The sequence below is a fragment of the Euprymna scolopes genome, chromosome 39 (assembly GCF_053919585.1).
Source record: "Euprymna scolopes isolate OS-2025 chromosome 39, ASM5391958v1, whole genome shotgun sequence".
Lineage (NCBI taxonomy): Eukaryota > Metazoa > Mollusca > Cephalopoda > Sepiida > Sepiolidae > Euprymna > Euprymna scolopes.
Window position 1 is genome coordinate 68,020,506 of NC_136520.1, and position 15,000 is coordinate 68,035,505.

General features: G+C 18.6%; 1 protein-coding gene across 1 annotated transcript in view; it reads left to right on the plus strand.

The window, feature by feature from the left end:
- LOC145263826 (uncharacterized) overlaps nt 1-15,000 on the plus strand; it is a 187,262-nt gene that overhangs the window by 170,170 nt on the left and 2,092 nt on the right. Inside the window, exons 15-16 of the mRNA XM_080120892.1 lie at nt 468-580; nt 13,403-13,528. Of these exons, the coding sequence (XP_079977018.1) occupies nt 468-580; nt 13,403-13,528 (239 nt within the window). The remainder of the gene's footprint in view (nt 1-467; nt 581-13,402; nt 13,529-15,000) is intronic.

Sequence of the window (15,000 nt, forward strand, 5' to 3'; positions counted from 1 at the left end):
AGTTCGTTTGCCTTACGTTTTTTTTGGGGGGGGGGGTGTTACCCCCCCCCCCCCCCGCTTAATTAAAACGTTGTTTTCTTTTCTTCGCTTATAACAATGCTTACATCGTCATCGTCGTCGTCGTAACGCTCGACGACTTTCAAACATCTTTCACTTCTGGCTGACCGATTTTATTTTCAAACTTCGCCTCAGGGGTTCGGCTTTGATCCTACCCGCCCCCCGGCTTCTTTTTTATTTAACACCACACACCCCTACAAACACCCGGGCAACGCCGGGTACCCCTCGCTTGTATATATATAAAATCTGTCTGTGGATGATTATATATACACATTTATTCTTTGACGTTTTCCAATGTTGTATTCAAGTATAGATATTAATAACACAAAGTTTCTTTCGGCTGGATTTATAACCCCAGGAGCTGAGTCTAATTGATTGATCATTTGCTTTTTGTGTTTTTGTCTTTACAGAACTAAATGCACATGGATTTTCAGGAGCGCGGAGCATCTACAAATCAGCGTGGAGGTTTTGCCTCAGGCACAGACTGAATGGGAACCTTACAAAGCTTTTAAGTTCATCGACAGTGAGTTGCTTTTCTCTACTTTTTCATTGCGTTCTCCCTTCTCAGTTGATGACAGTTACTGTCGACGACAGTTGCAAGTTGGACACAGTCGAAGGCAGGTTGTGGCTCGGAGGAGATGAATTGATTAACCAACTGACAAACACAGTCCCTTAACGTGTAGAGTGTCGATGGTGTCACTCAACACCCACGATGTTACTGATGTTTACAGAAAGTGTCGTAGCTTATTTTCTTGTTTGTTTGTTTATTTGTTTATTTTATCTTATTTTTTTATATTTTGGAACGCGTGCGTGCCCCCTCGGCAGCCGCCAATGTGAAAGACGACGACACGATTTATTCAAGACAAAGAAGAAGAAAACTACGGAAACAATGTGGGAGTCGGCAATGTTGTCGGGTGGAATAATGGGTGGTATCACAATGGAATATGCTCGACTGAGCTCCAATCTCTGATTACGTCTTTCAACTTGTATACGATTTCAACTAGTATACCATTTCAACTTGGATACCATTTTGACTATTATATTATTTCAACTATTATGTTATTTTAACTATTATGTTATTTCAACTATTATATTATTTCAACTATTATATTATTTCAACTATTATGTTATTTTAACTATTATATTATTTCAACTATTATATTATTTCAACTATTATGTTATTTTAACTATTATATTATTTCAACTATTATATTATTTCAACTATTATGTTATTTCAACTATTATGTTATTTCAACTATTATGTTATTTCAACTATTATATTATTTCAACTATTATATTATTTCAACTATTATATTATTTCAACTATTATGTTATTTCAACTATTATGTTATTTCAACTATTATATTATTTCAACTATTATGTTATTTCAACTATTATATTATTTCAACTATTATATTATTTCAACTATTATATTATTTCAACTATTATGTTATTTCAACTATTATATTATTTCAACTATTATATTATTTCAACTATTATGTTATTTCAACTATTATGTTATTTCAACTATTATGTTATTTCAACTATTATATTATTTCAACTATTATGTTATTTCAACTATTATATTATTTCAACTATTATGTTATTTCAACTATTATATTATTTCAACTATTATATTATTTCAACTATTATATTATTTCAACTATTATATTATTTCAACTATTATATTATTTCAACTATTATATTATTTCAACTATTATATTATTTCAACTATTATGTTATTTCAACTATTAAGTTATTTCAACTATTATATTATTTTAACTATTATATTATTTCAACTATTATGTTATTTCAACTATTATATTATTTCAACTATTATGTTATTTCAACTATTATGTTATTTCAACTATTATGTTATTTTAACTATTATATTATTTCAACTATTATATTATTTCAACTATTATATTATTTCAACTATTATGTTATTTCAACTATTATGTTATTTCAACTATTATATTATTTCAACTATTATGTTATTTTAACTATTATATTATTTCAACTATTATATTATTTTAACTATTATATTATTTCAACTATTATACTATTTCAACTATTATATTATTTCAACTATTATGTTATTTCAACTATTATATTATTTCAACTATTATGTTATTTCAACTATTATATTATTTCAACTATTATATTATTTCAACTATTATATTATTTCAACTATTATGTTATTTCAACTATTATATTATTTCAACTATTATGTTATTTTAACTATTATATTATTTCAACTATTATATTATTTCAACTATTATATTATTTCAACTATTATGTTATTTCAACTATTATGTTATTTCAACTATTATGTTATTTCAACTATTATGTTATTTCAACTATTATATTATTTCAACTATTATATTATTTCAACTATTATATTATTTCAACTATTATGTTATTTCAAATATTATATTATTTCAACTATTATATTATTTCAACTATTATGTTATTTCAACTATTATATTATTTCAACTATTATATTATTTCAACTATTATATTATTTCAACTATTATGTTATTTCAACTATTATATTATTTCAACTATTATATTATTTCAACTATTATATTATTTCAACTATTATGTTATTTCAACTATTATATTATTTCAACTATTATATTATTTCAACTATTATGTTATTTCAACTATTATGTTATTTCAACTATTATATTATTTCAACTATTATATTATTTCAACTATTATATTATTTCAACTATTATATTATTTCAACTATTATGTTATTTCAACTATTATATTATTTCAACTATTATATTATTTCAACTATTATATTATTTCAACTATTATGTTATTTCAACTATTATATTATTTCAACTATTATGTTATTTCAACTATTATGTTATTTCAACTATTATATTATTTCAACTATTATATTATTTCAACTATTATGTTATTTCAACTATTATATTATTTCAACTATTATGTTATTTCAACTATTATGTTATTTCAACTATTATATTATTTCAACTATTATATTATTTCAACTATTATATTATTTCAACTATTATATTATTTCAACTATTATGTTATTTCAACTATTATATTATTTTAACTATTATATTATTTCAACTATTATATTATTTCAACTATTATGTTATTTCAACTATTATATTATTTCAACTATTATGTTATTTCAACTATTATATTATTTCAACTATTATATTATTTCAACTATTATATTATTTCAACTATTATGTTATTTCAACTATTATATTATTTCAACTATTATATTATTTCAACTATTATATTATTTCAACTATTATATTATTTCAACTATTATATTATTTCAACTATTATATTATTTCAACTATTATATTATTTCAACTATTATTTTATTTCAACTATTATATTATTTCAACTATTATATTATTTCAATATTATATTATTTCAACTATTATGTTATTTCAACTATTATATTATTTCAACTATTATATTATTTCAACTATTATATTATTTCAACTATTATATTATTTCAACTATTATATTATTTCAACTATTATGTTATTTCAACTATTATATTATGTCAACTATTATATTATTTCAACTATTATATTATTTCAACTATTATATTATTTCAACTATTATATTATTTCAACTATTATGTTATTTCAACTATTATATTATTTTAACTATTATGTTATTTCAACTATTATATTATTTCAACTATTATATTATTTCAACTATTATATTATTTCAACTATTATGTTATTTCAACTATTATGTTATTTCAACTATTATGTTATTTCAACTATTATATTATTTAAACTATTATATTATTTCAACTATTATATTATTTCAACTATTATGTTATTTCAACTATTATGTTATTTTTACTATTATATTATTTCAACTATTATGTTATTTCAACTATTATGTTATTTCAACTATTATGTTATTTCAACTATTATGTTATTTCAACTATTATGTTATTTCAACTATTATATTATTTCAACTATTATATTATTTCAACTATTATATTATTTCAACTATTATGTTATTTCAACTATTATATTATTTCAACTATTATGTTATTTCAACTATTATATTATTTCAACTATTATATTATTTCAACTATTATATTATTTCAACTATTATATTATTTCAACTATTATGTTATTTCAACTATTATATTATTTCAACTATTATATTATTTCAACTATTATATTATTTCAACTATTATGTTATTTTAACTATTATATTATTTCAACTATTATGTTATTTCAACTATTATATTATTTCAAGTATTATATTATTTCAACTATTATATTATTTCAACTATTATATTATTTTAACTATTATATTATTTCAACTATTATATTATTTCAACTATTATGTTATTTCAACTATTATATTATTTCAACTATTATATTATTTCAACTATTATATTATTTCAACTATTATATTATTTCAACTATTATGTTATTTCAACTATTATGTTATTTCAACTATTATATTATTTAAACTATTATGTTATTTCAACTATTATATTATTTCAACTATTATGTTATTTCAACTATTATATTATTTCAACTATTATGTTATTTCACCTATTATATTATTTCAACTATTATGTTATTTCAACTATTATGTTATTTCAACTATTATATTATTTCAACTATTATATTATTTCAACTATTATGTTATTTCAACTATTATGTTATTTCAACTATTATGTTATTTCAACTATTATGTTATTTCAACTATTATATTATTTCAACTATTATGTTATTTCAACTATTATGTTATTTCAACTATTATGTTATTTCAACTAATATGTTATTTCAACTATTATGTTATTTCAACTATTATATTATTCAACTATTATATTATTTCAACTATTATATTATTTCAACTATTATATTATTTCAACTATTATGTTATTTCAACTATTATGTTATTTCAACTATTATGTTATTTCAACTATTATGTTATTTCAACTATTATATTATTTCAACTATTATGTTATTTCAACTATTATATTATTTCAACTATTATGTTATTTCACCTATTATATTATTTCAACTATTATGTTATTTCAACTATTATGTTATTTCAACTATTATGTTATTTCAACTATTATGTTATTTCAACTATTATATTATTTCAACTATTATATTATTTCAACTATTATGTTATTTCAACTATTATATTATTTCAACTATTATGTTATTTCAACTATTATGTTATTTCAACTATTATATTATTTCAACTATTATATTATTTCAACTATTATGTTATTTCAACTATTATATTATTTCAACTATTATGTTATTTTAACTATTATATTATTTCAACTATTATGTTATTTCAACTATTATATTATTTCAACTATTATATTATTTCAACTATTATATTATTTCAACTATTATGTTATTTCAACTATTATATTATTTTAACTATTATGTTATTTCAACTATTATGTTATTTCAACTATTATGTTATTTCAACTATTATATTATTTCAACTATTATGTTATTTCAACTATTATATTATTTTAACTATTATGTTATTTCAACTATTATGTTATTTCAACTATTATGTTATTTCAACTATTATATTATTTCAACTATTATATTATTTCAACTATTATATTATTTCAACTATTATGTTATTTCAACTATTATATTATTTTAACTATTATGTTATTTCAACTATTATGTTATTTCAACTATTATGTTATTTCAACTATTATGTTATTTCAACTATTATATTATTTTAACTATTATATTATTTTAACTATTATGTTATTTCAACTATTATATTATTTCAACTATTATGTTATTTCAACTATTATATTATTTCAACTATTATGTTATTTCAACTATTATATTATTTCAACTATTATATTATTTCAACTATTATATTATTTCAACTATTATGTTATTTCAACTATTATATTATTTTAAATATTATGTTATTTCAACTATTATGTTATTTCAACTATTATGTTATTTCAACTATTATGTTATTTCAACTATTATATTATTTTAACTATTATATTATTTCAACTATTATGTTATTTTAACGATTATGTTATTTCAACTATTATGTTATTTCAACTATTATATTATTTCAACTATTATGTTATTTCAACTATTATATTATTTTAACTATTATGTTATTTCAACTATTATGTTATTTCAACTATTATATTATTTCAACTATTATGTTATTTCAACTATTATGTTATTTCAACTATTATATTATTTCAACTATTATATTATTTCAACTATTATATTATTTCAACTATTATGTTATTTCAACTATTATGTTATTTCAACTATTATGTTATTTCAACTATTATATTATTTCAACTATTATATTATTTCAACTATTATGTTATTTCAACTATTATATTATTTCAACTATTATATTATTTCAACTATTATGTTATTTCAACTATTATGTTATTTCAACTATTATATTATTTCAACTATTATATTATTTCAACTATTATGTTATTTCAACTATTATATTATTTCAACTATTATATTATTTCAACTATTATGTTATTTCAACTATTATATTATTTTAACTATTATGTTATTTCAACTATTATATTATTTCAACTATTATGTTATTTCAACTATTATATTATTTCAACTATTATATTATTTCAACTATTATATTATTTCAACTATTATATTATTTCAACTATTATATTATTTCAACTATTATGTTATTTCAACTATTATGTTATTTCAACTATTATATTATTTTAACTATTATGTTATTTCAACTATTATATTATTTCAACTATTATATTATTTCAACTATTATATTATTTCAACTATTATATTATTTCAACTATTATATTATTTCAACTATTATGTTATTTCAACTATTATATTATTTCAACTATTATGTTATTTCAACTATTATATTATTTCAACTATTATGTTATTTCAACTATTATATTATTTCAACTATTATATTATTTCAACTATTATATTATTTCAACTATTATATTATTTCAACTATTATATTATTTCAACTATTATGTTATTTCAACTATTATATTATTTCAACTATTATATTATTTCAACTATTATATTATTTCAACTATTATGTTATTTCAACTATTATATTATTTCAACTATTATGTTATTTCAACTATTATATTATTTCAACTATTATATTATTTCAACTATTATATTATTTCAACTATTATATTATTTCAACTATTATATTATTTCAACTATTATATTATTTCAACTATTATATTATTTCAACTATTATGTTATTTCAACTATTATATTATTTCAACTATTATGTTATTTCAACTATTATGTTATTTCAACTATTATATTATTTCAACTATTATGTTATTTCAACTATTATATTATTTCAACTATTATGTTATTTCAACTATTATATTATTTCAACTATTATGTTTTTTCAACTATTATGTTATTTCAACTATTATATTATTTCAACTATTATATTATTTCAACTATTATGTTATTTCAACTATTATATTATTTCAACTATTATGTTATTTCAACTATTATATTATTTCAACTATTATGTTATTTCAACTATTATATTATTTCAACTATTATGTTATCTCAACTATTATATTATTTCAACTATTATATTATTTCAACTATTATATTATTTCAACTATTATGTTATTTCAACTATTATGTTATTTCAACTATTATATTATTTCAACTATTATGTTATTTCAACTATTATATTATTTCAACTATTATGTTATTTCAACTATTATATTATTTCAACTATTATATTATTTCAACTATTATATTATTTCAACTATTATATTATTTCAACTATTATGTTATTTTGACTATTATGTTATTTTAACTATTATGTTATTTTAACTATTATATTATTTCAACTATTATATTATTTCAACTATTATATTATTTCAACTATTATATTATTTCAACTATTATATTATTTCAACTATTATATTATTTCAACTATTATATTATTTCAACTATTATATTATTTCAACTATTATGTTATTTCAACTATTATGTTATTTCAACTATTATATTATTTCAACTATTATGTTATTTCAACTATTATATTATTTCAACTATTATGTTATTTCAACTATTATATTATTTCAACTATTATATTATTTCAACTATTATATTATTTCAACTATTATATTATTTCAACTATTATATTATTTCAACTATTATGTTATTTCAACTATTATATTATTTCAACTATTATGTTATTTCAACTATTATATTATTTCAACTATTATATTATTTCAACTATTATATTATTTCAACTATTATATTATTTCAACTATTATATTATTTCAACTATTATATTATTTCAACTATTATGTTATTTTGACTATTATATTATTTCAACTATTATGTTATTTCAACTATTATATTATTTCAACTATTATGTTATTTCAACTATTATATTATTTCAACTATTATATTATTTCAACTATTATATTATTTCAACTATTATATTATTTCAACTATTATATTATTTCAACTATTATATTATTTCAACTATTATATTATTTCAACTATTATGTTATTTCAACTATTATATTATTTCAACTATTATGTTATTTCAACTATTATGTTATTTCAACTATTATATTATTTCAACTATTATGTTATTTCAACTATTATATTATTTCAACTATTATGTTATTTCAACTATTATATTATTTCAACTATTATGTTATTTCAACTATTATGTTATTTTAACTATTATATTATTTCAACTATTATATTATTTCAACTATTATGTTATTTCAACTATTATATTATTTTAACTATTATGTTATTTCAACTATTATGTTATTTCAACTATTATATTATTTCAACTATTATATTATTTCAACTATTATGTTATTTCAACTATTATATTATTTCAACTATTATGTTATTTCAACTATTATATTATTTCAACTATTATGTTATTTCAACTATTATATTATTTCAACTATTATGTTATTTCAACTATTATATTATTTCAACTATTATATTATTTCAACTATTATATTATTTCAACTATTATGTTATTTCAACTATTATGTTATTTCAACTATTATATTATTTCAACTATTATGTTATTTCAACTATTATATTATTTCAACTATTATGTTATTTCAACTATTATATTATTTCAACTATTATATTATTTCAACTATTATATTATTTCAACTATTATATTATTTCAACTATTATGTTATTTTGACTATTATGTTATTTTAACTATTATGTTATTTTAACTATTATATTATTTCAACTATTATATTATTTCAACTATTATATTATTTCAACTATTATGTTATTTTGACTATTATATTATTTCAACTATTGTATTATTTCAACTATTATGTTATTTTAACTATTATGTTATTTTAACTATTATATTATTTTAACTATTATGTTATTTTAAATATTATGTTATTTCAACTATTATATTATTTTAACTATTACATTATTTCAACTATTATGTTATTTCAACTATTATATTATTTCAACTATTATGTTATTTCAACTATTATATTATTTCAACTATTATATTATTTCAACTATTATATTATTTCAACTATTATATTATTTCAACTATTATATTATTTCAACTATTATATTATTTTAACTATTATATTATTTCAACTATTATATTATTTCAACTATTATGTTATTTCAACTATTATATTATTTCAACTATTATATTATTTCAACTATTATATTATTTCAACTATTATGTTATTTCAACTATTATATTATTTCAACTATTATATTATTTCAACTATTATGTTATTTCAACTATTATATTATTTCAACTATTATATTATTTCAACTATTATATTATTTCAACTATTATATTATTTCAACTATTATATTATTTCAACTATTATATTATTTCAACTATTATATTATTTTAACTATTATATTATTTCAACTATTATGTTATTTCAACTATTATATTATTTCAACTATTATGTTATTTCAACTATTATATTATTTCAACTATTATATTATTTCAACTATTATATTATTTCAACTATTATATTATTTCAACTATTATATTATTTTAACTATTATATTATTTCAACTATTATATTATTTCAACTATTATGTTATTTCAACTATTATATTATTTCAACTATTATATTATTTCAACTATTATATTATTTCAACTATTATATTATTTCAACTATTATATTATTTCAACTATTATATTATTTTAACTATTATATTATTTCAACTATTATATGATTTCAACTATTATGTTATTTCAACTATTATATTATTTCAACTATTATATTATTTCAACTATTATATTATTTCAACTAATATGTTATTTCAACTATTATATTATTTCAACTATTATGTTATTTCAACTATTATATTATTTCAACTATTATATTATTTCAACTATTATGTTATTTTGACTATTATGTTATTTTAACTATTATATTATTTTAACTATTATATTATTTCAACTATTATATTATTTCAACTATTATATTATTTTAACTATTATGTTATTTCAACTATTATATTATTTCAACTATTATATTATTTCAACTAATGTGTTATTTTAACTATTATATTATTTCAACTATTATATTATTTCAACTATTATATTATTTCAACTATTATGTTATTTCAACTATTATATTATTTCAACTATTATATTATTTCAACTATTATATTATTTCAACTATTATATTATTTTAACTATTATGTTATTTCAACTATTATATTATTTCAACTATTATATTATTTCAACTATTATGTTATTTCAACTATTATATTATTTTAACTATTATGTTATTTCAACTATTATATTATTTCAACTATTATATTATTTCAACTATTATGTTATTTCAACTATTATATTATTTCAACTATTATATTATTTCAACTATTATATTATTTCAACTATTATATTATTTCAACTATTATGTTATTTCAACTATTATATTATTTCAACTATTATATTATTTCAACTATTATATTATTTCAACTATTATATTATTTCAACTATTATATTATTTCAACTATTATGTTATTTTAACTATTATGTTATTTCAACTATTATATTATTTCAACTATTATATTATTTCAACTATTATATTATTTCAACTATTATATTATTTCAACTATTATATTATTTCAACTATTATATTATTTCAACTATTATGTTATTTCAACTATTATATTATTTTAACTATTACATTATTTCAACTATTATATTATTTCAACTATTATGTTATTTCAACTATTATATTATTTCAACTATTATATTATTTCAACTATTATATTATTTCAACTATTATATTATTTCAACTATTATATTATTTCAACTATTATGTTATTTCAACTATTATATTATTTCAACTATTATATTATTTCAACTATTATATTATTTCAACTATTATATTATTTTAACTATTATGTTATTTCAACTATTATATTATTTCAACTATTATATTATTTCAACTATTATATTATTTCAACTATTATATTATTTCAACTATTATATTATTTCAACTATTATATTATTTCAACTATTATGTTATTTTAACTATTGTATTATTTCAACTATTATGTTATTTCAACTATTATGTTATTTCAACTATTATGTTATTTCAACTATTATATTATTTCAACTATTATGTTATTTCAACTATTATATTATTTCAACTATTATGTTATTTCAACTATTATATTATTTCAACTATTATATTATTTCAACTATTATATTATTTCAACTATTATATTATTTTAACTATTATGTTATTTCAACTATTATATTATTTCAACTATTATATTATTTCAACTATTATATTATTTCAACTATTATATTATTTCAACTATTATATTATTTCAACTATTATGTTATTTCAACTATTATATTATTTCAACTATTATGTTATTTCAACTATTATATTATTTCAACTATTATATTATTTCAACTATTATGTTATTTCAACTATTATATTATTTCAACTATTATGTTATTTCAACTATTATATTATTTCAACTATTATATTATTTCAACTATTATATTATTTTAACTATTATGTTATTTCAACTATTATATTATTTCAACTATTATATTATTTCAACTATTATATTATTTCAACTATTATATTATTTCAACTATTATATTATTTCAACTATTATGTTATTTCAACTATTATATTATTTCAACTATTATGTTATTTCAACTATTATATTATTTCAACTATTATGTTATTTCAACTATTATATTATTTCAACTATTATATTATTTCAACTATTATATTATTTCAACTATTATGTTATTTTAACTATTACATTATTTCAACTATTACATTATTTCAACTATTATGTTATTTCAACTATTATGTTATTTCAACTATTATATTATTTCAACTATTATGTTATTTCAACTATTATATTATTTCAACTATTATGTTATTTCAACTATTATATTATTTCAACTATTATATTATTTCAACTATTATATTATTTTAACTATTATGTTATTTCAACTATTATGTTATTTTAACTATTATATTATTTCAACTATTATATTATTTTAACTATTATATTATTTCAACTATTATGTTATTTCAACTATTATGTTATTTCAACTATTATATTATTTCAACTATTATGTTATTTCAACTATTATATTATTTCAACTATTATATTATTTTAACTATTATGTTATTTTAACTATTATATTATTTCAACTATTATATTATTTCAACTGTTATATTATTTTAACTATTATATTATTTCAACTATTATATTATTTCAACTATTATATTATTTCAACTATTATGTTATTTTAACTATTATGTTATTTCAACTATTATATTATTTTAACTATTATAGTATTTTAACTATTATGTTATTTTAACTATTATATTATTTCAACTATTATATTATTTCAACTATTATGTTATTTCAACTATTATGTTATTTCAACTATTATGTTATTTCAACTATTATATTATTTCAACTATTATGGTATTTTAACTATTATGTTATTTTAACTATTATATTATTTTAACTATTATATTATTTCAACTATTATATGATTTCAACTATTATATTATTTCAACTATTATGTTATTTTAACTATTATGTTATTTCAACTATTATATTATTTTAACTATTATATTATTTCAACTATTATGTTATTTCAACTATTATGTTATTTCAACTATTATGGTATTTTAACTATTATGTTATTTTAACTATTATATTATTTCAACTATTATATTATTTCAACTATTATGTTATTTTAACGTTACCATGTATCATTTCGTTTTGCCCTTTTCTTCCAGCTGGAAATTGGATGAACATGGTCGAAAGAAAAATCACTTCTACTGGAAATAAAATTACTTTGGTGTTCGACCCTTCAAAACAACCCCACGATTTTTCCGGCAAAACCATAGTGACATACGCAGCAGGTTAGCCCTTCATTGTTGAAATTCATTACAAATCGGAATTTTAAATGTAAATGCCAGAAAGCTTTCTAACTTAATAGCTTCTTCCCTCGAACAACTAGACTTTGGGATTCCCTTCCTGCTACCCATTCCCTTGACTGTACTGATATGCAGAAGTTTAAATGTAACGTAAACCAGCATCTTGGTAATCTTTCTTAGGCATGGTCCCAATTAGTAGCTTCTTACGTCCAAGTCGCGATATGCATTGTTTGGAGGTGAATCTGAGTAAAAAAGAATAAAAAATGGCAATGAATAAGTTCTAATTAGTGAGAAAGGATCACAGAGATCACCACTTATCAAGGCCCGGAAGCCACTCAGGGATAAGGGTTATTGCAAGTACATTACGTTAGTGAGGAGATTTGATGAAGTGTTTACTTAAGGGGGCGGTTCATTAGGAATTTGTTAACATTAGACTTGAAGACATCCAAGTTGTAGTCCGGAGGGAAGCAGGCAGACGGAACAGAGTTCCACAGGCGTGCAGTTCTAAGAAAGAAGCTTTGTTCATGAAATCCGCGTTTTGATTTAGGCACAGATAAAGAGTGGGGGAAATTTTTCACAGTGGATTCAGCTAGACGGGTGTTTTTCGTGAAAGATTGGCGAGGGGGGACCAGGGATTGGAGTTCAGACGAGCACCTGCCATGAAAATAACGATAAAACAAGGATAGGCTTGCAACGTCTCTTCTGTGGGAGAGGGGTTGCAGGGTAGAGAAAAGGGCATCCCCCACTAAACCACGAAGTCTATTTTGTACTCTGTCAAGGCATGATAGGCTGTTTTTAGCAGCTCCTGCCCAGATATGGCAACAGTATTCCATCCTTGGCCGTACTTGGCTTTTATATAGATAGAGAATTGCATTAGTAGTGAGATATCTTCTGGAGCGGTAGAAGGATCCCACCATCTTTCCAGCGACCTTGGCAACAGACTTGATGTACGTGTTCCATTTCAGATCAGGAGTAAAGGTCATGAATTTTTTTTCAGTTCGTTCTCTTGATAATAATTTTTTTTTGCCATAGAATATCATCCATTTATTTTGTATTTATCTTTAGTTTTCGATAGGGGGGGGGTCAATGTCAATTCCTCCTCAACCCTAAAACCATTAGAAAGAACCGTCATTTATAAATTTAAATGACCTTTGAGAGAATGTAACTCCGATAACAACCTTGAAACGCGTACGTTATTTTTATTTTTTTTTTTTACTTAGGAGCCACCACTTATCAAGGCCCGAGGGCTACTCGAGGATAAAGGTTAATGAATGTAAGGTGGTAGTGTAGTAATCGTTAATGGTGTAAATTGGGTAGAATTTGATTATTTATGGGGACGGCTCAACAAGAATTTGTTTACATTGGATTTGAAGACTACCATGTTGTAATCAACTAGGAAGCAGTCCAGCGGAACAGTGTTCCAAGGGTGGGCAGTTCTGGCAAAGAAGCTTTGTTCA